The 26276-nt window shown below is 41.1% G+C and overlaps 1 protein-coding gene across 1 annotated transcript; it reads left to right on the top strand.

Moving 5' to 3' along the window:
* Positions 1–26276, top strand: LOC110259106 (multidrug resistance-associated protein 4-like; the record flags this gene model as incomplete). Its single annotated transcript, XM_021082421.1, has 6 exons — positions 1–83; positions 371–490; positions 3091–3263; positions 4282–4387; positions 13170–13304; positions 24260–26276. Coding segments are annotated over 6 exons (638 nt in total), but the record flags the coding sequence as incomplete, so codon positions are not given.

A 26276-nucleotide genomic window follows, 5' to 3' on the forward strand; every position in this document is an offset into this window, starting at 1 on the left:
ATCCAGGCAGCATTGGGGAGTCCCGTGAACAGCAAGCTGGAGTCCCAGTTGGGAAGAGCTCCGGGCAGTGCATCCACTCCCAGGTGAGACTGTAGTTTGCCATTTGAAGGAGTCCAGCTTTTAGCTCCAGGCCACACGCTATTCCTTTCTCTTCAGTTTTTTTCTTAAGATGATACATTTTCGACACTTTCTTTTTTGGTGACCAGTTGTCTGCAAGATATTTTAGAGCCTACTTTGTACAGTGGAAAATTGAGAGATATTGTTTATAAATAAGCATTTTCAACCATATTATTAATCATTATGATAAATTTTGCTTTTTCTGTATTTTAATTCTGTTTATGTAATCATTTGAACATGATAAAAAGTGTAGTTAATAATATTCTCTATTTTGGGGTATTTAGGAACCTGTTTTATTCATTGGAACAATGAGGAAAATCTGGATCCCTTTAATGAGCATACGGATGAGGAACTGTGGAATGCCTTAGAAGAGGTAATTTATCAAATGTAATTAACTTGTTAGTATAAGTGTATGTACATTGGTAGCACTGCAGTGATTAAGTTTAACTGACTTATGAGTTTAACTGACTTTATTTACCTCCTAGGAGACCATTGGTGACATGGGTACACCTGTAAATGGAAATATGTGTATCGATGGTGATGAAACTAAGATAATGCCTTATGTTTTCATTTTATCTTTATTCCCAGAACTGAGTGTAACCAGAGACATTATCTGTCCTCAGCAAAGCAGTAAACTAGAAGTTATAATTATGGCCAAGTGACCAAGTGACCTAGTGAAGTAATTACGTTAATTATCCTGCAGTGTTCATTTTATTCCTCAGGTCTTAGGGAACATCTACTAAGTGGAACAATAGTATTTTTTCACTATTAACTGAAAGATAAATGAGATCATACCAATGAAAAGCTATTAAGTTTTATCAGTGTTTATAGAGGTAAATTATACAATTGGAATGTGAGGATAATTTTTTTTGTCAATCATATCATTTTGCTGCTGCAGCATGAATACAGGTAACAGAACCCAGATCTTTTGCTCAATTTTTATATGCAAAGATTCACTTCTAGAGAATTTTCTGTTGAATGTGTCTTGGGTCCCTTGGGCTACTTTGAATTTCCTTACCTTTGCATGAAAAGGATTTTGACTTAAAAAATTTTTTTTACATATACATATATCCATCCTTTTTTCTCATATAGATTATTACAAAATATTGAGTAGACCTCAATATTTTGTATATTTTGATACAGATTATTTAGTGTATTCACCCTAGTTTTGCAAATTGATTCTATGATGGCTGAAGCTCTATCTAGACTTCTGAACTGTAGATAGGCTTCTGATTTCCCAGAGTACCTAGCTCAGTTTTTTGCTCTTAAAAGAAGCACTTAATAAAAGGTACTAAATGTTTGGCAATCTCATTATTTCAGAGAGTGGCTTACCTCTTAAATTTTTTTAAAATACATATTCATGTGACTGTTCACATTCTTATTTTGAACTGGTGCATTTGGCATTTAATGTCATCCTTCTAGGGATAGCTCTGAAGTCTGTGGGTGGATCTGGAGGCCTCACAATTTCCTGCCAGTGATTCTGGTTCCTGAGGGCATGTCAGCAGTCATTCTTTACACACTCACCCTGCATTTCAAGCACCTGTGAAGCTTTATTCTCCTAAATCGAGACAATTATTCATCTTCTCTGACTTGAAACATTGTACCTCTCATATTTCATTTAAGTTTGTGAGTCTCTACACTGAAATTCTGGAAGAGAAAGGTAAGGAGAGCAGTTAATTATCAAATATAAAGAAAAATAGGATGATACACTGATCCTGAAATCACAGGGTAGATTTAATGGTAAAATTGTGATACCTTAAAAAAAGAAAAAAGAAAAAAAACCTGGAAATACTGGTAAATCATCTTTCTTTCTTTCTTTCTTTCTTTCTTTCTTTCTTTCTTTCTTTCTTTCTTTCTTTCTTTCTTTCTTTCTTTCTTTCTTTTGGGCCGCTCCCAGGGCATGTGGAAATTCCCAGGCCAGGGGTAGAATCTGAGCTACAGCTGTTAGTCTACACTACAGCCACAGCAATACCAGATCCAAGCTGCCCCTGCATCCTACACCACAGCTCAGGCAACGCCAGATCTTTACTCCACTGGGCAGGGCCAGTGATCAAACCTGAATCCTCATGGATACTAGTTGGATTCATTACGTGCTGAGCCATTTTTCTATTTGTTTCCCAGCTTGAGATCTCTCTTCATAGATTCTTAGGTAGTAAATTTACTCTAGAATCTTAGAATACATTTTTCCATGGACAGAGAGGATATGTTAATTAGGAGACAAATTCTTTTAAAAACTGTCTTGGAGTTCCCATTGTAGCTCAGCAGGTTAAAAACTGGACATTATCTCTGTGAGGATGTGGATTGGATCCCTGGTCTCACTCAGTGCGTTAGGTATCCAGTGTTGATACAAGCTGCAGCTTACGTCGCAGGTGCAGCTCGGATATGGTGTTGCTGTGGCTGTGGTGTAGATACCCAGCTATAGCTCTGATTTGGCCCCAGCCTGAGAACTTCCATATGCTGCAGGGGCTGTAGTAAAAAGAAAAAAAAATTAAAAAAAAAAGCTACTGTAGAACTTGGCCTAAACTTATACTTAATTCATCTGTAGGAGCCAAAATTAAAATAAAATTTAGTGGCTTCTGAATTCTAATAATGATGAGGTCGTGGAAGTGGTAGAGAATAATACTGCCTTTTTAAAATGCATTTGGAACTTTATGTAAACAAATAAACCTGAGTTTACTTCACAAAGTGTGTGGTTTCTATGTATGCTTCTGGAATTGACCCTGTTACCACAGTGATGTCTCTTTGAATGAGAAATCACCCCATCATTGTGTTTCTCCAGGAATTCCTTCTGTCCTATATTGACTCTAGCATCTTTCTCAGTGATCGCTCACTGGCAGGAGCTCCCCCCATCACCTGGCTGCACATGTAAGATATGTAGGAAGTCCTGAGGCCCTCAGAGCGCGAATGTCTAAGAGGCTTGTCTACTTCAGTAGCAGTTTGTTGAGGAAAATGTCATTCTTTCTGTATCCACAGGTTCAGCTTAAAGAAGCCGTTGAAGGTCTCCCTGGGAGACTGAATACTGAATTAGCAGAATCTGGATCGAACTTGAGTGCTGGACAGAGACAGCTGGTGTCCTTTGCCAGGGCTATTCTCAGGAAAAATCAGATATTGATTATTGACAAAGCCACATCTAATGTGGATCCAAGGTAGGATCTGGGATCCATGAAACCTGGAATCCAATTTTTTTTTTCTTGGTCTTTTCTATTTCTATGGCCTCCCTTGTGGCATATGGATGTTCCCAGGGTAGAGGTCCAATTGGAGCTGTAGCTGTTGGCCTACACCACAACCATAGCAACACCAGATCTGAGCTGCGTTTGCAACTATACCACAGCTCACGGCAATGTCGGATCCTTAACCCACTGAGCAAGGCCAGGGATGGAACACACATCCTCATGGTTCCTAGGCGGATTCATTTCTGATGTGCCAAGACGGGAACTCCCTGGAATCCAAATTTTAAATGTGGTAAATGGGAGATCTTTTGTGATGCTGAGAAATGTTTCTAATAATTTTATCCAACTAAAAGATATCTCTTGTTATCATTAATCCTAGAAAACAAAAGAAGAAACCGAAATGGGTTATATAGTATTCGTATTGTTATGAAGCAGCCTAAGAGAGATTTCTGAGTTTAGCTCCTGATGGTTTCAAGTAATTTCAAGGGAAGACTATTTCCCACTGTTTTATGAAAAATAATAAATTTCTAAGGGAATTTTTATTTATTTATTTATTTATTTATTGTCTTTTGTCTTTTGTTGTTGTTGTTGTTGTTGTTATTGTTGCTATTTCTTGGGCCGCTCTCGCAGCATATGGAGGTTCCCAGGCTAGGGGTCTAATTGGAGCTGTAGCCACCGGCCTACGCCAGAGCCACAGCAACGCGGGATCCAAGCCGCGTCTGCAACCTACACCACAGCTCACAGCAACGCCGGATCGTTAACCCACTGAGCAAGGGCAGGGATCGAACCCGCAACCTCATGGTTCCTAGTCGGATTCGTTAACCACTGCGCCACGACGGGAACTCCTAAGGGAATTTTTAATAGTTTTTCAGGAACAAGATTGTGTCTTAGAGTATTATTTTTTAAAAAACAGTCTTAAAATATCCTATGATTTTTAAGTCTTTTGTCTGCTTTTCATATCTTTACTGAACTAAATCAACTTCTTTGATTCCAGAACTGATGAGTTAATTAAGAAAAAAGTCCGTGAGAAATTTGCCCAGTCCATTGTGTTAACCATCACAAACAGGTTGAGAACTGTTATTGACAGCGAATCTGTAATGGTAAGGGCCTCATCTGTGGAATTTCAGTTGTTTCCGTTTATGTTCAATTTTTTAACTCATCCTTCCTTGTAAAATATGATAGGAACCTCCAATAATTTAATTTTCTCTTAGTTTCTCTTCTCATTCCTGACATTAACTCAGGTACTTACTCTGCTTTCTGAATGTGCTTTTGAATATTTTCATATTAAAAATTTGTTTGAATTATCACTTTTTTAAGGCTAACCATGAAAATATTCAAAATCCATGTAATGGCTTCGTATTTCAGATGGTGGGACACAGTCACTTTGCTGTGTTACAGTTGTTTCAGCATCTTTGGATTCCCTTCATCCAAAAAATTAGCCTCTCATTTAGACTGCCCCAAGGTGGTTGGCTAAGGTTCAGAATTTCTCAGCTGTTGCTGTCAGAGGGGAGTCCATGAGAAGAAATGGCCTAGTGAGAAAAACAAAGTAGTTCAACAGAGGAATTTAATATAGGAAATTTGTTAGGTAGGAATTTGAGGGATAGAAAAATGAAAGAAACACTAGGGTAAGAATTTTAGGAACCAACTCCCATGTCCTAGGACAGATGTCCAGACCTAAGAACCGAGAGGAGAGGCTCTAAAGAGTCAGCGCTCAATCCTCCAAGTCACCGTCTAGCTGCTGGTCATGTCTGTGGGGGAGCCCGAGGAGGCAGGTTCTCCATGTGCTGAGAGAGCTGGGAGCAGTCATCACTGCTGGGGTGATGCTGCAGGAGGAGCAGAGACCAGGGAGATCATTAGCTCTGAGTCCCCCCCTTGGTCTCCCTCTAGTGCCCCCTAGTGGCAGAACCTCCCAAAGGGGAGCAGGTCACAGAGCCTCTGAAATGAGATTTGTAGAGACCCAGCCTCTGCATCACAGGTGAGAGGGTAGAAAGAAGGGAGATGGGGAGCTGAGAGCCTGTAGAGAAACACCCAGCAAGTGTCTTACACAGCAGATCTGGACTCTGCACACACAGCAGGCTTCAGGCTTGGTCTGTGGGTGTCTGTCTAGTGTCTTCCTTTCAGGTGTGATTGGCTCTTTTAATATTTCCTTCCTTAGCTCTATTTCCTTCCTTCCTCCCTCTATTCCTTTACTCTTTCTTTTTTAATCTTCTCTCTTTCTTTGTTCTTTCCCTCTGTTTTTGCTGAGTTTCAATATATGTTAGGGTGTGACTTTATAAAATGATAAGGAAATCATCCCTCAAAGGAAAAAACCTTTGGCTGCATATAATCCCGCAGGAATGCAAAGAAAGTATTTTAAGGTCAACCCCTAGCCTGTGACAATGAGTTGATTTCACTCATCTTAAGGATGCTAAGTAACTATCATTGGGAGATACCACAGGTCCAGGGATGCTGCTTAGGGATGAAGTAAATAGATAAAGAAAGTCTGCATGTGCATAAGAGGCCGCAGATGGAGTTAACCTGTGATTTTATTGGTCCACATGAACGGTCAGTGATACCCAAACTTCCTTCTGTTCAGTGCAAATGGAGCTGTCTCTTTTGACATCTTGGGCAGTTTCTGGAATATCCCCTCCACCCTACCTCCCAGGCATTGTCAGATGGGCTCATCAGTGGGCATTGGGAAGATACCAGACTGTCAGCATTGAGGCAGGGCCTCTAGCCTCACTCCCGAGCTGGACGTGTACAGGGGTGAGCTCTGGGGATGAGACGACAGGAGTGGGGCTCCCCAACCAGGAGCCTCGGGCTGCTCTAGGCTCCAAGCAGTTGGTCGGTCATCTGGGCTAGAACGTCACAGGAAGCGGGACCTACCTGCAGACTTTTGTGAGGGACTGGGTGACATTCTGTGAGTGTAGGACAGTGACTCAATTCCAGAAATTTGTTCAGCGACAGGCATTTTTAGTCCCCCCTTTTGTGTTCTTGAATGCTAATTGGAAAGGTAACCTTTTATTTTTACTTTATCTCTCACTTTGTTGTTCTTAACTCTCAGCATTGTATTTCCCAGACGGTCCCCCAAAACATCCTTCTTCCACAGTAAATAAATAATGCTGGGAAATTTACCTGTTTAAAGCCCATTGTTAGGCTTTAGAGGCAGCAGCAGAAAGATAGCTTGATCTTGAGCTCAGTTAGGTGTACATTCAAATAAACTCTTTGCTCCTGAATGTACCCTGAAGATATATTTTTGGTATTACGGCATTGACAGTAGCTGGTTCCTTTTGTTGTATCTAATTCTTACAAATACTGTCACCTCAGAATATATGATCAGTTAGGACAACAGTGAGGAAGGATTGGACTTGGCAGATGTGTCAGCTGGTCACTCCTAGGTCTTATCCATCAGCACTTCATGCACGGATGTGAACACTTGTATCCCTGTAACCAGTCAGCTTTGAGACCAAATCAAATACATCCATTTATTTAATGCTTTACTCATCAGTACCTCTTGGTAAATTTCTATGAACTCAGAGTTTTCTCTCTTGGTCAGTGACTTGGAAAAAATCCTTAACATGGTTTACAAAGCGATTTACAGCCCGGCCCCTCCTCACCTTTCTAGTTGTGTCCCACTCTGCTCTCCCTCTCTCCTTTAGAGCTAAAACCACGCTGGTGGTCTACAGTTCTCCAGATGCTGTGTTCATTCTCTTACAGTTGTGCCCTCTCATGACTGTTGGTGGCTTAGGTGAAGGTGCTGGCAGTGGAGATGGTGAGATGGTTGGATTTGGGGTAGATATTGAGGTGGATCCAAGGGGACTATGTGATGGATTGAACGTGAGATCTGAGGGCAGAGAGAGGAGTGGATGCCGGATTCTGGGGGTGGGGCCTGAGCATGGGGGTGAAGGGGGAAGAAGGAGGGAGAAGGGAAATGCAAGGATTCCCTTCGGAGCCTGTCACTTTTGCGATGATAGACCTTGTTTTCTGTGGTGACCGTGCCCGTCATTGTGGAGCTGCCCTTCCCTCTCTTGTGTTGGGAGACCTTCAGTGTTGGGCTCCCAGGCCATCAGTGATGTCACAGGGAGGTCCCACCAGGAGATGTAAACTTGGCCACTTGTTACATCTTCGTCTGAGGCGGTGTAGCTGCTGACTTCCTTGGTGGGAGTGGCAGGATTAGATCTCAGGACACCCAAGAGACATGGATGCCCTAGGTTCACAGCGGAGGAGCTGTCCTGTGTGCTTCATGCATCCCAAGTGTAAACTGTTAATTTTGTTCTGGAGCTTCTGGTTACCAACTGGCTTTCAATTCAGCAAAAATACCATAAATAATGCTCTCTCAACCTGTGATTTTTGAGGCAATTTTCTCTTGCTTGCTTAAAAAAATATAGGCACACTTTATTTTATTGTAGATACTGCATTTGTTTTTAAAAATTGAAGGTTTGTCGCAACGTGAAGTCAGACCAGTCTGTGGGTGCCATTTTTCCAACAGCACTTGCTCACTCCACGTCTCTGTGTCTGTCACATTTTGATACTCTTCACAGTCTTTCAAAAACTTTTCCACCATCATTATATTTGCATGCTGATCTATGGTCACTGATCTCTGATGTTTTTACTATGGCTTGCCGAAGGCTCCAATGATGGCTACCATTTCTTAGCAATAAATTATTTTTATGTTAAGGTCTATACATTGTTTTTTAAGACTCAATGCCAGTTCACACTTGATAGGCTACCGTAGAATGTAAACATAACTTCTCTGTGCCCTGGGACACCAGAGAATCATGTGACTCACTTTATTACGATGGTGCCTTCATTGTGGTGTTCTGGAACTGAACCTGCAATGTCTACGAGCAATGCCTGTACCTGTTTCCTTTCCAGAAAGCAGGTGATTGTCTGTTCCGAAAGGTTTAAGGACATAAAGACAAGTCCATCAGCTGCAAAGCTTAATGCTGCAGAGGGCAGGCAGCCAGCCTCTGGGTTGGGGGAGTGGCTGGGGAGTGATGGACGCTGATGAAGGGCATAACCATCAGTGTTGTCACCTTAAAGTCCAGTCACTGCAAGTGCTTAAGCTGTAATTATTAGATTTTCCTGCACTGGTGACTACCTCTGCATGAAGATGGATGATATGGTTTTGTTTACTGTAAGTAAATCAAAGAGAAGTCTGGTTGGTAAACAACCGTGACCTGGTAGGTAGCTTTATGTGTTAGATCTCCAAAGGGATTCATTCAGTTTTGCTTCATGACACACCATTGATGGGTGAGACTTAGAATTCTGTTTTACAAAGATGTTCTGTCAATTTCACCTTTATTAAACATGGTGTAGTCATAATGACACATAATTTAATCTTCCTTATTTACTCCGTTATCACTAAACAGGAGAACAAGACAAATTAGAAATCCTCTCTTTCCTAAGAGTTACCACTGTCCCCGCATTGAAGGCTGCTTCTTGTAGTTTTTAGGACCACCTGGTCGCTTGTGACCTATTCTCTCTTCAGCCGGTAGCACAGCTTTTCCTCCGATCCCTGCACACTCCTGTCTTCATAAGCACCCCCCCACACCCCCAGATTCTCCCTGGTAGTGTGAGCACAGGAAGCAGGTGAAAATCTGCTGTTGCTCCAACTCTATTGTTGCCTGTGTTCAGCATTTTCACTGCCAGCAGTTCGAGGATTCTTTGGAAATGAAGGACCCGAACCAGGGCCAGGAAGCTCAGGTTCTACCTCTTCTGTCTACAGGCAGTCTTGTGGTTTTATGTCCTTTTCCTTCTTCCTCAATGCAAGTCTCTTCTTGGTAGTTTTTCCCAGTGAAATGAAAACCAGAAACTGTTGTAACATACCCACCTGAAAAGCACAAAAACAGCTCACACCTAACTAGAGTTTTCTTTAAATTCTATATTTCACCTTCATGGAATGTTTCTTTCATAAGCCTACTGGCTGCAGTTAAAACATTTAGAAGAGAAAAGCTCTTTAAAAACATACCAAGAGATATCATTCCAGTTTCCAGAGGGAAGATAGAAGCACAATCTGGGAGAGGAAATCCTTTATGGGGGGGCTTCCATGTAAAAGCAGCAGCTCTGGGAGAGCAGCGTGGAGTCACCATGGCCTTGCCATCCCCTCATTCCCCAGCTGAGAAGAGGGTTTTGTTGTTTAAGACCTCAGAAAGGTCTTGCGTTAATACTTGCTACGTTGTCCAGTCACTGAGAAAGTCATAGGCACCCACTTTACCAGTGATGGACCCACCATCCAAGGTTGGATAACTGTCCCCATGTCACCTGGCAGCCAGAGACAGAGGCCTGACACTCATACCTTCCCCTCCCCCTCTCTGCTTGTCACTAAGTGGGGTCTCCCTTCACTGGGTGTCCCCATATTGAAAGCTGTTCGCAGCATCTCTTTCCTATCGTTGGCTTTTCCTCCACCCTGTCCTGCCCCCACCTCTCCCTGCAGCCACCCCATTGTCACTGATGGCATCCTGCCAGTGTCAGTGGAGCAAACTAGTTTGCAGTGGGTCCCTTAGATGTTTATGTCTGGGACAGTTACCTGGATTATCTGCAGATACACAGGCCTGATAAACACTCTTCACTGAGCTTCTGTAACTGCCTGACTCATCTCATATACTGTATTTTCCTTAACCTTCCAGAGGGTGGTGAGCAATTCAAGGTTGGCGTTCCTGGAGAGAGCCTGGGGTTTGAGGGGTTGTTATCGCACCCCCTTGAATGCGTGGTCAGTTTATAGTTTAACTTGGGTTACAGGAAGAGTGGGGACACAGCGGGAGATTACAGGAGCCTTTTCTTATAGATATAAAAGGATATTAAACTAAAAAATCAAGTTTACACTAATTTTTCTGTACATTTGAGAAAATTTAGAGTCACTTTCTGTTTATTCCTTCTGAAATATCTAGATACTTTGATCAAACCGGTAAATGTAAAGGCCACGTGGGTAAAATTCTATTCTAGGCCTTTTTTCAGTCTGGGCCCCATCGCAGCTCCTGGAGCCCCTGACCTGAGCCTTGGGGCGCTGCCCTCCTGCTCCTTTCACTCCCCCTCCCCTCGGACTGCACCTTCTCTTCTTTCTCTTTTCCAGTATTTGACCATCAGTGAGTTTCAAGTCTCCATCCTCAACCCTGGTTTTTCTCTCCCTCATTTTCCTCTCTCTCTCCCTCTGGCCTGTGGCCGTCAACCTGTAGTCCTCCCCGTCCACATCCCTCGTCCTGGAACCCCTGCATCCCACTGCCTGAACTGTCTCCCAGGCCGGCTGGACTGGTTCCCCCCTTGGTCTCACCCTACAGTCTTACCAGGCTGCACCATTGGGAGGTCAGCCAGTCATGCCCTGAACTTCATTTCCTTTGTATTTGCCTTTCAGGCGGCCTGTACTCTGTGCCTCTTACCTGTCATGTACAATGTCAGGGCCCCGAGATGCAGCAGTGAACAAGGAAACAGTACACCCTGCCCTTAAAAAGCTGCCAGGCTCGCCTCCAGCCCTCCTGGCTCATGTGGTTCCCTGTGTCTGGAAAGACCACTGTCCACCCACCCGCCTCGTGTCTGCATGTCCACGTCTGTCCATTCTTCAAGGCCCAGTTCCCTGCCCTCTGTCCTCCTTGAAGGTTGTTCAGAGGACCTTCAGGTCAACCTGTGACCTGAAGTCACCTCTTCTACTATGAACCTGCTCCTTGTCGTGCTTTTTTTCTTGCATCATAAACACTTGAAGGTTTTCTTCTCTCTCCTTTCAGTACAGGCTCCCTGAAGGCAGGGGCTGTGTCTGCCTCTTCCACAGTTTCTGGCGTAATGCCATCCATGCAGTTAAATATGCAGTAAATGTGTTCTGAATCAATACAGAATTAGTGAAAATATCCTTGTTTTCCTCAAATGTGTTTTAGCCACGTGTTATTTACTGTTTTTTAAAAATCGAAGTACAGTTGATTTACAGTATTGTGTTAGTTTCAGGTATACAGCAAAGTAATTGCTATACATATTTTTTAGAAGATTTTCCATTATAGGTTATTACAGGGTATTGGATATAGTTCCCTGTGTTATATAGGAAATCCTTTTTGCTAATTTTTATGTGTAGTAGTTTGTGTCTATTGATCCTATCGTCCTCATTTATAACCCCTCCCTTTCCCTTTTGGTAACCTCAGTTTGGTTTCTGTGTCTGTGAGTCTGTTTTGAATATAGATTCCTTTGTATTTTATTATTTTTTAGATTCCATATGTAAGTGATACCATATTTTGTCTTTTTCTGACTCACTTCACTTAGTATGATATTCTCTAGGTCCATCCACGTTGATGCAAATGGCACTATTTCATCCTTTTTTATGGGTGAGAAATATCCATTGTATATATGTACCCCTTCTTCTTAAACTTGTCATATGTTGATGGACACTTGGGTTGTTTCCAACTCTTGGCTTTTGTAGAGAATGCTGCTGTGAACTTTGGGGTGTGTGTATCTTTCTGAATTAGGGGTTTCATCTTTTCTGGATTTATGCCCAGGAGTGAGATTGCTGGATTTTATGGAAGGTCTATTTTAAACTTTTTAAGGAAACATCATACCGTTTTCCAAAATGATAGCTCCAGTTTACATTCCCACTAACAGTCTAGGAGGGTTCCCTTTTCTCCATACCTTCCCCAGCACTTATTAATTGTAGGCTTTGGTGATTGGGGAAGTGATACCTCATTATTGCTTAGATTAGCATTTCTCTAAGACTTAGTGATGTTGAGCATCTTTTCATGTGCCTGTTGGTCATCTCTGTGTCTTCTTTGGAGAAATGTCTCTTTAGGACTTCTGCCCATTTTTTTTATTGGGTTGCCTCTTTTTTTTGGAAAATGAGTTATATGAGGTGTTTTTGTATTTGGGGTATTAACCCCTTGTTTGTCACATCATTGAAAATATTTTATCACATTCCTTAGAATGTCTTTTCATTTTGTTGGTGGTTTCCTTTGCTGTGCAAAAGTTTTTAAGCTTGATTAGGTCCCATTTGTTTATTTTTGCTTTTATTTATTTTACTTTAGGAGACTAATATAAATAAATACTGCTAAAATTTATGTCCAAGAATATTTTGCCTATGTTCTCTCCTAGGAGTTTTATGGTATCATGTGTTATAGTTAAGTCTTTACACCATCTGAGTTTATTTTTGTATATGATGTGAAGGTGTGTTCTAGTTTCCTTGATTTCCACGTAGCTGTTCAGCTCTCCCAGTGCCACTTGCTGAAGAGACTGTCTTTTATCCATTATCTAGTCTTGCCTGCTCTCTCATAGATTAATTGACCCAAGAGGTGTGGAGACCTGTGTTTTAAAATTGCATTGTTTTCTTAATTTCAACGTCAGGAGGAGTAGTTATGTTACATTGTACTATGATTAAGTTAAGTTATTCATCCAGGGCATCTAAATTGGCATGCCCACTTGGAGGACATTTAAATTATTATGTGACTGTGACAGATTCAATTATTCTTCAGTTCTTTTGAGCAGATTTCCCTTAGCAATACTTCACTGTGGTAAACAAAAGGTTAACAGGAAAGTGGCCTGTAAGAGACTTTGTTAATGTTTCTGGTTAAATACCATGGGGCAGAATTAACTGCAATACTTAATATGGAAAAACAACCTATGTTCTGTTCAGAGTTTCAGCATCTTCTGTTAAAATACATTTAGTTTAAAAATGACCTAAATGAAGAACTCAGTACCACTTAACATCAGAACTATGTTTATAGCTGTATCATTTGGGCCAATTGTTTCAGACTCTTTCTTCTCTCCAGCACCCTGAAGCAAAGCCACTAGTAAGTAGAAAGCAGAGTAAGAACCCCTTCCTCTTCCTTTTAAGTTTCAATTAGTGAACATATCCATGTGCAATAAAATATTGTCTGAGTTATACTATGTTACTGGGAAACATTGTCTGATAGTAGGTTTCCTTCCGCTGATTTTTAGGTTTTGGATTCAGGAAGACGGGTAGAATTCAGTCGGCCGTATAAGTTGCTGCAAAATAGAAACAGCCTATTTTACAAGATGGTGCAACACCTGGGGGAGGCCGAGGCCGCTGCCCTCACTGAGACAGCAACACAGGTGAGCTCCAAGCAGAGAATTGTAATTAAAGTTCATTTCCCTGGTTCACTCTTCAGGATCTCCATGAGGGGTCTGGTAACAAGCGCTCTGTGCCCTTTGCAATTATGAGCCTCCAGAGACGAAGCTTCATGGCTGGGCCTTAACAACAAGGTGCAGGTTGAAGGCAGGTCTGCCAAGAATCTGCAGAAGAGGTGTGGGTGGGGCAGGATGTGTGTGTGCTCACATGTGCATGCACATGTGCATAAGAGAGAGATTGTAGGTTAGACTTTCCATGACTTTGGACTCTGTGGGTTCAGATTCCCACACAGCACAGATCACTCTCATTCTGCAGACCCTTTACATCTTATCCTGATTGGTCCTCAGCCCATTTGTGATGCAAGTGCTGTCAGGGAACATCCAAGAAATTTGAGAGTTTGAGGGGAAAATCTGGACTATTTCGGGTCTAAAGATCTACCAGGGAAAGATGTAGGTTGCTTCTGTTTTCTAATTTGTAAAGAAAACTCCAACATGATACTAAGTCTCCCTACTTCTTTGCTGTTTAGAATTAGGTCACGTTGCCTCCCTGAGCTTCCTCTACCTTCTAGAAGGTGCAGTTGTCATGAGGACACATCAGGAATTCACACAACCTTAACACTGTAGTCTGAATGGGAACATCAGGAATTCACACAACCTTAACACTGTAGTCTGAATGGGGCTTGGGGGTTTAACAAAGCCTTTGCACAGAGCTGAGGGGTGTGGGAGCTCTAAGCCCTGTAGGCGGTGTGAGGAAGGTGCTCCACAAGTAACACTCAGGCCACGTGGTGTCGCTCTAACAGAGGGGAGGTGGTGGTATCTTGTCCTACAGATGTGATAACTCAGATCTGACTTCAGAGACTTAGCCATTTCCATGAAGCTGCCTGTAGTTCTATCCAGACCCAGGTGAGAGTGGGGTTGATGGAAGGATGGAGGGAGGGAAGGAGGGTCTGGTGTCCTTGCCCCTTGAGACGCGTGGCTCAGGTAGGAGGAGGTTCGAAGTGGATGTGATGGGGCTTCTCATCCAAACATTATCTCTGGGCCTTAAATGATGGGAGCATTTTTCCTTCTCCATACTTTTCTGCATTTCCCAGATTTTCACTAGTAAGCAGAATAAATTACTTGTGTAATATTTAAAATATCTCTTAAAGATATAGCCCAATGTCCACAGTACTTTTGTATGAATGACTTATCTAAAATGTACCTGAGTTCTCTCTGTCCTGGTTTCACCTCATTTCTCCCCGTTAGAAATGAAGACATGACGAGCAGTGCCTTCCACTGTTCATAGGCTAGGAGATTGCCCAGGGTCACAGAGCTGGCTGAGGAGTTGACAGAGTTCACTGGTTCAAGCCTCGGGTTAGGGACAGTGGAGACTTTCCACAAATTCTCACACTGTATGCACATGCAGAGAAGCTGCACTTGGAGCCCGATATTCATTTGTGCCTGAAATGGACAGAGTGCTTTCGTCTTCCAGTCTGAGCTTCCTGTCTGAGACCTGATAATCCTTTAGGAGATTCCCTGTATAACCCAACACAGAACAGCCTGGAATCTCCCAAACCCTTTTATTCATTCACCCTTAGTTATTTCACCTCAAAGAGATGTGCCCCTACCTCTGTGTCCAAGTCTTTGTTTAAAAAGTGTGTTATCATTATCTATTATCAAGACCTTGAGCAATGAGAAATAGATCACAGGATTTTAGATAGAGCCAAAGAACAGAAGATAATAGGATTCAACACCCTGATTTTACAAGTGAGGAAACTAAAGCCGCTAAGGAGGAAGACGGCCCTATAGATACAACTGGTGTGAGATTTATTTGCAGCAGACAGAGAATTAGTAATCTTTTCATTCAATTAATTTTTTAAATCAAGTGTAACCTACAAACAAAGCAGACATAGGTCACAGAATTAGAAATCTCATGATTCCTGGTCTAGTGATCTTGTACCTACTTTTACAATATTAATGGTAATTTACTTTGGTGTAGTTCTTTATAATGTGTTTTACTTAGTTCTCACATGTGTGATTTCACTTAATCCTCATGACAGTCCTTTTTAACCCATCTCAGCCACTGGGTCAAGATTAGGTCAAAGGCTCCCCCAGGGTCACAGAACTGGTCCAGGGAGCACAGAGCAGACCTGCTGGGGGTGGTGGGTGCCACCCTAGGTACCATGTTCTGTCCTGAGTCTGAGAAGCTGCTCCTTTGACCTGGTAGCCAAGGAGGGGTCGTCACCCAAGTTCACAGAGTGGCAGAGCATCACTCCTGAATTTCAGCCCTACCAGTGGCTCGGGTCACCTCTACAGAAAGACACAAGGAGATACACATCCCGATTCTCATCCCAGTTGAATGTCTTCCTGCCATTATTTCTGTATATGCTCTGCCCTCTTAGGAGAACAAGTATCAGATTGTCAGCTCTGTAAATGTGTAAGCTTCTCATGTCACTGCTGTCACTGGGAGGAGTAGCCTAAGTCAGCAAGCTTTTCACTCTAACAGAACAGAATTCATTCATTTGAAAAGAAAACTCAGCATCTGGGAAAAGGTGCTTCCAAGTCATGTTTACTGACCACGTAGTTGCTTCTCTGAAAATGTTAGTGTAGGTGACCCGAGTCTGTCTCATTGACACATTTCGATGATCAGGAAATAGTCAGGAAAGTGCTTTTTGATTCTGTGCTGAAGGGTGCATTAGTTTTCTGGGGCTGCCGTACAAAGTACCACAGAACAGGTGACTTAACGAGACTCATGTCCTCGCTGTCTGGAGGCTGAAGGCTGAGGTCAGGGTGTCAGCAGGGTCGGGGTCCCCTGAGGCCTCTTTCCTGGGCTTGTAGGTGCTGTCTTCTCCCTGTGTCTTCACATGCTCCCCTCTGAGTGCCTGTGTCCTAAACTCTTCTTCTTATGAGGACACCTGTCAGATTAGATCAGGGCCCAACTATGTGACTTCATTGTAACTAATCCCTTCTGTAAGGTCCCTGTCCCCAAATATTTTCATATTCTGAGGGTGGGAGGTTTAGGACTTGAGCATGTACCATTGGAGAGGACACAGTTCAGCCCATAACAAAGGATGATTCCTTCTGCGGTAACGGTAACGCAGACCTGATAGAGGATTTTTGAAGTTTCTTTGTTCCCAGTGGGTAGCAGAGGTGTCACTGTATCTATTCATGGTACCACCAGCTATAGCCCCAAAGTTAAGATATGCTAACATCCTAGATCTAGGAGCCTGGGGCGGTGTGAATAGTGGGGGAGCCACTCAGCAGCCACGTGGCCTCATGTCCCCAAGGTCTCTGAGCCTCAGCGTCCTCCCCTGTGTGTAGAGCAGGGGTTACAGCCCTGCGGGCTTCTTCCCTCTGTCATTACAGGGATCAGATGAGAGGGCATGTGCTTCAGTGCTTTGTGAATATAGAGCCTTTTACAGCGTAAAAGTGGGATCATTTCTTTAAAGGCTGTAGATTGAGCCCTTACTTCCCAATAATAATAAAACGTACCCACAGTTCTTCTAAGTAGCTTTAGAAAATCTAAATAATGAAAGTGTAATTTTAATCATCAGTTTTTAAACAAATGATATATCTAATGCTACCAAATTCAAAAACTTTATTTTTAAAAATAGGTTTCTATGGATAAAGAGTAAATCACTCTGCCATTCCAGTCACCACACAGCCCCTCCCCCGGAGTGGAGCCCCGGCAGCAACTTTGTTCTGCTGACATGTTCTGTGCATCAGGAAGAATTTGGGCCTGTGTGACCTTCCTGTTTCTAAGCACAAATGATAGCTGTGCCTTGCCGTTCTCATTTAATATTATATCCTCGATCTTCTCAGTGCATAGTTATCTCGTTCTTTTGAAAGGCTACGGAGTATTTATGGCTTTCTCTATTTCCTGTTCCTCATTTTCCCTTCTAATTAGTTGTTGCAGTTTTATTGTTTTTTCCCCCAAAGAAAGAAGAAATTTGCTTACAACATGTATTCTTCTTTATAATTTATCTTTCTGCTTTGTATATTTAATAATTCCTCCCTTCCTTTGATTTACTTTGTTGTTGCTTCCTACTTCTTAAATGCATTTGATTTCATTCCTTCTTCTTCTTTAATATAAATATTTTTAAGTCTGAGAACTTTTATCTGAATAGTGTTGTAGCTATAACCTATAGGTTCTGGTGTGTAGTGCTTTTATCTTAGTTAGGTTTTTACTTACCGATTCTGCAATTTTGGTTTTCACTTCCTCTTTAGTCCCAGAATTATTTGAGAAGGAGATCCTTCCAATGTCCTAGTTAGAAGATTTTTTAAATATTTGTTTTCTATTTTATACATCATTTCACTCATTTCATTGCCTTGTGATAAAAAAAAAATGTTCTACCCAGAAACAGTGTTTATTAATATTTTTGTGGTCTAGTATATGGGGTAATTTTTATGGATGTTCCTTTGGCATTTAACAGATGGACTATTATCTTTTTAAGATATAGAGTTTAATTTTTAATTAGAGTGTTTTTTTTTAATTTTCCCACTGTACAGCAAGGGGATCAAGTTATCCTTACATGTATACATTACAATTACATTTTTTCCCCCACCCTTTGTTCTGTTGCAACATGAGTATCTAGACAAAGTTCTCAATGTTGTTCAGCAGGATCTCCTTGTAAATCTATTCTAGGTTGTGTCTGATAAGCCCAAGCTCCCGATCCCTCCCACTCCCTCCCCCTCCCATCAGGCAGCCACGAGTCTTTTCTCCAAGTCCATGATTTTCTTTTCTGAGGAGATGTTCATTTGTGCTGGATATTAGATGCCAGTTATAAGTGATATCATATGGTATTTGTCTTTGTCTTTCTGGCTCATTTCACTCAGTATGAGATTCTCTAGTTCCATCCATGTTGCTGCAAATGGCATTATGTCATTCTTTTTTATAGCTGAATAGTATTCCATTATGTATATAGACCACATCTTCCAAATCCAATCATCTGTCGATGGACATTTGGGTTGTTTCCATGTCCTGGCTATTGTGAATAGTGCTGCAATGAACATGCAGGTGCATGTGTCTCTTTTAAGTAGAGTTTTGTCCGGATAGATGCCCAAGAGTGGGATTGCAGAGTCATATGGAAGTTCTATGGATAGATTTCTAAGGTATCTCCAAACTGTTCTCCATAGTGGCTGTACCAGTTTACATTCCCACCAACAGTGCAGGAGGGTTCCCTTTTCTCCACAGCCCCTCCAGCACTTGCCATTTGTGGATTTATTAATGATGGCCATTCTGACTGGTGTGAGGTGGTATCTCGCGGTAGTTTTGATTTGCATTTCTCTTATAGTCAGCGATATTGAGCATTTTTTCATGTGTTTGCTGGCCATCTGTATATCTTCTTTGGAGAACAGTCTAGTCAGGCCTTTTGCCCATTTTTCCATTGATTGATTGGTTTTTTTGCTGTTGGGTTGTATAAGTTGTTTATATATTCTAGAGATTAAGCCCTTGTCGGTTGCATCATTTGAAACTATTTTCTCCCATTCTGAACGTTGTCTTTTTGTTTTCTTTTTGATTTCCTTTGCTGTGCAAAAGCTTTTCAGTTTGATTAGGTCCCATGGGTTTATTTTTGCTCTAGTTTCTATTGCTTTGGGAGACTGACCTGAGAAAACATTCATGATGTTGATGTCAGAGAGTGTTTTGCCTATGTTCTCTTCTAGGAGTTTGATGGTGTCCTGTCGTATATTTAAGTCTTTCAGCCATTTGGAGTTGATTTTTGTGCATGGTATGAGGGTGTGTTCTAGTCTCATTGCTTTGCATGTTGCTGTCCAGGTTTCCCAGCAATGCTTGCTGAATAGACTTTCTTTTTCCCATTTTATGTTCTTGCCTCCCTTATCAAAGATTAATTGACCATAGGTGTCAGGGTTTATTTCCAGGTTCTCTATTCTGTTCCATTGGTCTGTCTGTCTGTTTCGATACCAGTACCACACTGTTTTGATGACTGTGGCTTTGTAGTATTTCTTGAAGTCTGGGCGAGTTCTGCCTCCTGCTTGGTTTTTGTTTCTCAGGATTGCTTTGGCGATTCTGGGTCTTTTGTGGTTCCATATAAATGTTTGGATTGTTTGTTCTAGTTCTGTGAAATATGTCCTGGGTAATTTGATAGGGATTGCATTGAATCTGTAGATTGCTTTGGGTAGGATGGCCATTTTCACAATATTGATTTTTCCAATCCAGGAACATGGAATATCTTTCCATTTCTTTACATCTTCTTTGATTTCTTTGATTAGAGTTTTATAGTTCTCGGCATATAGGTCCTTTACCTCCTTGGTCAGGTGTATTCCGAGGTATTTGATTTTGTGAGGTACAATTTTAAAAGGTATCGTGTTTTTGTATTCCTTTTCTAATATTTCATTGCTGGTATACAGAAATGCAACTGACTTCTGAATGTTAATCTTATATCCTGCTACTTTGCTGAATTTATTCATCAGTTCAAGGAGTTTTGGGGTTGAGTCCTTAGGGTTTTCTAGGTATAGTATCATGTCATCTGCATACAGTGACAGCTTTATCTCTTCTCTTCCTATATGGATGCCTTTGATTTCTTTTGTTTGTCTAATTGCTGTGGCTAAGACTTCCAAAACGATGTTGAAGAGCAGTGGTGAGAGTGGGCATCCCTGTCTTGTTCCAGAGTTGAGTGAGAAGGCTTTCAGTTTTTCCCCATTGAGGATTATATTTGCTGTGGGTTTCTCATAAATGGCTTTGATTATATTCAGGAATGTTCCCTCTATACCCACTTTGGCGAGGGTCTTGATCATGAATGGATGTTGGACTTTGTCAAATGCTTTTTCTGCATCTATTGAGATGATCATATGATTTTTGACTTTTTTTTTGTTAATGTGGTGTATGATGCTGATTGATTTGTGTATGTTGAACCATCCTTGTGAACCTGGGATGAACCCTACCTGGTCATGGTGTATAATTTTTTTGATATGTTGTTGGATTCGGTTGGCTAAGATTTTGTTGAGAATTTTTGCATCTATATTCATCAATGATATTGGGCGATAGTTTTCTTTTTTGGTGGTATCTCTGTCTGGTTTTGGAATGAGGGTGATGGTGGCCTCATAGAATGTCTTTGGGAGTATTCCTTCTTCTTCAACCTTTTGAAAGAGTTTAAGGAGGATGGGCACCAATTCCTCTTTATATGTTTGATAGAATTCACCTGTGAAGCCATCTGGTCCTGGACTTTTATTTGTAGGGAGTGATTTTATGACCTCTTCAATTTCATTTCTAGTGATCGGTCTGTTCAGTTGGTCTGTTTCTACTTGATTCAGTTTTGGCAGGCTGTAAGATTCTAGAAAATTGTCCATTTCTTCCAGATTGTCAAACTTGTTGCCATACAGTTGTTCATAGTATTCTCTTATGGTTTTTTGTATTTCTGCTGTATCCATTGTGATTTCTCCTTTTTCATTTATAATTTTGGTTATTTGGGTTCTTTCTCTCCTCTTCTTAGTGAGTCTGGCCAGGGGTTTGTCAATTTTGTTCACCTTTTCAAAGAACCAGCTCTTGGTTTTATTAATTTTCTCTATTGTTTTTTGAGTCTCTATTTTATTGATTTCTTCTTTGGTCTTTATAATTTCCTTCCTTCTGCTGACTTTAGGACTTTTTTGTTCTTCTTTTTCTAATTGTTTAGGTGGAGGGTTAAGTTGTCAATTTGGGATCTTTCTTCTTTTTTGAGAAAGGCCTGTATTGCTATAAATTTCCCTCTGAGCACTGCTTTCGTGGGCTCAATTTTATCTGCCAATTATCGTTTTTAAGGTGATTTCTGTAAGGATGAGGGGAGAAAAAAATTCATTATTCCATTAAGTTACAAGTAGAAATCCTCTCTTACTATTCAGTACTTTTTAACTTGACAATATATGTGCCAGTATATACACAAGTTAGACTGCTTTAAATATGAGGAGGTTGAGGGTTCCTGGGATTGAACTAGGGCCATGCGGATGAACTGACTGAGTCTTGAGCCAGAATTCTTGATATCTTGAGCCAAGTGCTGGCCTTTATTCATGCAGGGAATTTTTCTTGCTCTCTTGCTTTTAGTAAGATCTATTTCTATGACAGTGGCTATCTACTAGCTGGATTTTAAGAGTTAGACTTAGTTTCAACCTGCATTGGAAGAAATGTAATGAACCAAGCCCAAGAGAAGGAGGGGGGAGGGCCAAGAAACCCACCACCCATTGGTCTTATATTCTGCTTATTCTGAATTTGAACTTTTTTGTTGTTGTTGACATTTTCTCTTTTAATCTTCACAACCATTCTGAGCTGGCATTATTATCCCTCAGATGGAGAAACTGAGGCAGAAGAACCTAAGCAATTTCTCAAAATCACAGGTTAGAAAGAGTTAGGCACCTTTTAACCACCTTTCTGCCTCCCAGTTTATCATGTTCACTGAGTTCAATATGTCCAGCTAAGACTGTGGGGTTCTTTAAAGGTAAAATCAGAAGATTCACAAAGGGCCTCCCAGAAGTTTTGTTTTCATCATTCAAGGCAAGGAATGCTGCTACTTTCCATGGACTAAGGGGCCACGTCTCTGAGCAGCATCATGATCACATCCAGCACTTAGCTTGGTGTGTTTTCAGCCTGTGGATTGTAGTCATCCCTTGGTTCCTATGAGGTAGGTCATTGCCTCATTTCACAAATGAGGCCCCCACCGTGGACAGAGCTTAAGTGATGTTTCCAGGATCAGCAGTGACCCCAGGAGAGGGAGATGAGCCCGGGCTTCCTTACCCCGGCCTCGCGCCATCCACGAGGATCTGCTAACAAGCTTTCAGTCATCTCAACCCCCTTCACAACCTGCCCTGTGAAAGAGATGCCTTCTCTCACTTGAGCTGTCAGCCAGAGTGTGGTCTACACCATGGTAACACATGAGAAAGAGAAACGTCAAATCAAGGATTTTATACACAAGATGCTCATCTTCAGCCTCGGTTTCAAATATTTCACACCATGAAACAAAGGCCATTTGGGTTAAAAGTCGCTAGAATTAAAATTTCTTTATAAAAAATTACTTTGAGGAGTTCCCATTGTGGCTCAGTGGTTAACGAATCCGACTAGGAACCATGAGGTTGTGGGTTCGATTCCTGGCCTCACTCAGTGGGTTAAGGATCCTGTGTTGCCGTGAGCTGTGGTGTGGGTCGCAGACACAGCTCAGATCCCACGTTGCTGTGACTCTGGCATAGGCTGGCGGCTACAGCTCTGATTAGACCCCTAGCCTGGGATCCTCCACATGCCGCGGGAGCGGCCCTAGAAATGGCAAAAAGACAAAAAAAAAAAAATTACTTTGAGAAAGAGTTATGGGGAATGGAACAAGGTGATTTTTGGAGGATCGTCAAGCACAAATAGTGAATGTATTTCCATTTGTTCTTTTGGTTGTTTTTAGTTTTATCTAGAGAGTATCTAAATATATAACCACACATGATATGGCTCGCCTTAAAAAATGGAGGCAGGAGATTCAATGCAGTTAGGCTCCCTGCCTTATTTTTAATTTCTTGCATTAAAATGAAAGTAACTTCTGATTTCACCCAATGGGGTTCCAGCATTCTTGAAGAATTTCCTATTTTTCTCCCTAACTTAAGGGGCATTTGAATATATAGCATTTCATATTCAGCGCTCTTTGGGGGGTAGCAATTATGCAAGAAGCATCAAGAGAAAAAGAAAGTACACCTGATAGGAAAGTAGGTGTCTTGACAATTTTCTATTTCATGTGTAAAATCCATCATTTCCCATGATGGCTTTGTGGACAGGACCCACAAATGTACTTGGGGCCAGGTTTTATAAGATAGATCTGCAGTCTCATGACTGAGCGACCCAGCAGGTGACACGAGCCAGCCTAGATGGATGGTACATTTTCTGCTGTCAAGTCGCAAACAAAACTTTTCTCATTCTTCTTTGGGGAAAAAAAAGATTACATTTGTAGTCTTTTTTTAGCCAAACACATTCAGAGATAAGAGCTCCCAAGTCTTGACATTATTTCAGTTTGTTCTGCGCATCTGTCCAGGGATGGAGGTAAGATACAGCTCCAAAAAACTGGTGATGGTGAAACAGAGAAACTTGACAGCGTTTCATTTCCTTTATGTTCTGGTTATACATTTATCAGAAAACCTGTATCTCTTCCAGTTCAGCTAGAAACTGGTAGAATCAAGAACTCAAAGGCCCGGCAAAGAACTGTCCTATTATTGGTCTCATCTTCCATTTTAGAGAAGTTGCTTGGTTGAGTCCTTGTTAAAGCTTTTGATTCTCTTTTCATTCTTGTCACCCACTATCCACAGATCCCATGTCTATAGGCCCTGTACCTGCTTTGCTGCACAAATTAGACACCGGGAAATTTCATACATACATACCAGTGTTTCAGTGCTTGCCCAAATTTGTAAAATATAGGAATTACAACCTGATATCAACATCAAAAACTGTTGTGTTCATTTTATGTGTGAAAATGAAACTCTCATGTAGATGCTAGATTGCCCAGCCTCTTTGTCACTCTGTTCTTAATTTATGTTCAGGTTTTGAGTCAGGAAAATGACTTTGCTTTTTAATTTAATGTAGTGATAAAGGATCTCTGTGAATCAGAATGATCAGAACTAAAGTAGATCTACAGGTTGATTGGCTTTAAGCCCAAGCCCCACGGAGGGGGTGGGGGTACACCTGATAGGAAAGTAGGTGTCTTGACACTTTTCTATTTCATGTGTAAAATCCATCATTTCCCATGATGACTTTGTGGACAGGACCCACAAATGTACTTGGGGCCAGGTTTTATAAGACAGATCTGCAGTCTCATGACTGAGTGACCCAGCAGGTGACACGAGTTTTAATGGGGCTACTTCCTCCCTAGAACCAATACATCCCTGTGTTTTAAATTGTGCCTCCACTCGTGCTGTGACTTGCTTCACATGAAGAGGTGGATGTGGAAATGGCTTAGGGACAAGTACTTTAAAACCCTTAAACATGTTGTTTCTGTATTTTTTCCCCTCAGGTGCACATGGAAAGGAAATAGCCAGAAATTACTCACAACAGCCACACGGTTCTGAACGTTTCCAGTGGACGGGCCTCCACCTGAGCAGTGTGGGGGCAGCACTGTGATCCTGCCATGAGGGCAGGTGTGCTCCAGAGGCATTTCTCCAAGTTTTTGCATTGCATAAACTGTATTTTACTTTTTTTTAATACCAGCAACAAATATTTACACATACAGGATGTTAGTTTTTTTTTTTTTTCTTACACCTTCACCCGGTGATTGCAAGCTCTTACAAAAATGATTTGTTATTTTTATTTATATGTTACACTTTTTTTTCTTATCCAAATCAGAGGCTCAGGCCACCAATAAAAACTGTCTCTCAGGTTTTGTGCCTCGAGAGACTCCAGAGCAAAGCTTATTTTCTAAGCTATAAGACAGAGTTGTCCCAGAGGTGTTTTACTGCTCCTCCCTTCCCCCAATTACATCCTACTACTTTCCAGTTATATCAGGGATCCTGTTCACCTGAAGACTGTGTAAAGTTGTCATTTTCACTCATTTCTTCCTTTAACAGAACTAGGATCCATTATTCCACCCAAATACTTCACAGGAAAAACAAAAAATATATACTTTAGTTTGTGACATTATGGAAGAGAGATGCCCCCCCTCCAAAACATAAAAAGACCTGTGGTTAAGATAGAGGACAGTCTTTATATGGTCTAAGAGAAGGAAGAGAAAATATCCTCCAGAGGGATTTGATAATGAAGGACACACATGTGACTGATCGTCTTCTGGATGGAGGGTTTTATTTTTTACACTTTTATTGTGGTAAAATGTAGTTAACGTCAAATAAGCCTACAATTCAGCCGCCTTAATGGCATTCACAGTGTTGTGCAACAATCAATGTCTGGTTAATTTTTGGTAATTATCTTAGTACTATTCAGGTTTTTTTTTTTCTTTTTGTCTCTTTTTGTCTTTTTTTAAGGCCTGCACCCATGGCATATGAAAGTTCCCAGGCGAGGGGTTGAATTGGAGCTGCAGCCGCCAACCTACACCACAGCCCCAGCAACGCCAGATCCAAGCCATGTCTGTGGCCTACACCACAGCTCATGCAATGCCAGATGTGTAACCCACTGAGTGAGCCCAGGGATTGAACCTGCATCCTCGTGGATCCTAGTCAGGATTGTTAACTGCTGAGCCATGAATGGAACTCTGCAGTGTGTTTTTTTTACAGATTCATTTTTGGTAAGTTTTATTTCTCTAGGAGCGGATCTATTTCCTGTGAATTTTGAGCTTGATTGGTATAAAGTTAACCATAATATCTTATACATTTAATCTCTGCAGCATCTATAATTGTGTTCATTTTGGCTTATTAATTTTCTTTGGGCCTTCTCTCTTTCTAAGAATAATCTTACATGACTTTTGCCTATTAATTTTCAAGAGTCAGTCTTTTTGCTTAATTGGTCTTTGTTGTTTTTTTTTTTTTTAATTTCTAGTTAGTCATAATATTCTTTCTTTCAACTTTTCATTTCCTTAGAGATTTTTTTCTCAAAATTCTTAAATTGGAAACAATATCAATTATTTTTCTAATGTCAATAGATGAAGCCTACTTTTTCTAAGACCCACTTTAGCTTCAACCTACAGGTTTAGGTACTTTCAATAACCATAGTGTTATGTATTTTCTAATTTCTAATTTAATTATTAGTTATATCTTTTACCCACATGTTATTCCTAAGCATAATGTTCTCTAAATTTCAAAGGCTGATTCATTTTTTTCTATTAGCTTGAAGCATATGGAACATAACGTAGTTTTAACCTATCAAATGGCAGTTTTCTATGGTTCAACATGATAGTTTTCTTTGGTTATTAATATTTACCTTAATTTCATTTTAGTCAGAGAACATTATGGATTTTAAACCAAAGCTAACCGTGTTCATTCCCAAAGTCCTGTTTCTGCAATTTTGTATTCTCTTTGGGGATTTTTAAAGTTGTAAGTTGTGAATAACTAATAATTTTCAAATAAAAATCCTGAACACTGGAA

The sequence above is a fragment of the Sus scrofa genome, unplaced genomic scaffold, assembly GCF_000003025.6.
Source record: "Sus scrofa isolate TJ Tabasco breed Duroc unplaced genomic scaffold, Sscrofa11.1 Contig81, whole genome shotgun sequence".
NCBI lineage: Eukaryota > Metazoa > Chordata > Mammalia > Artiodactyla > Suidae > Sus > Sus scrofa.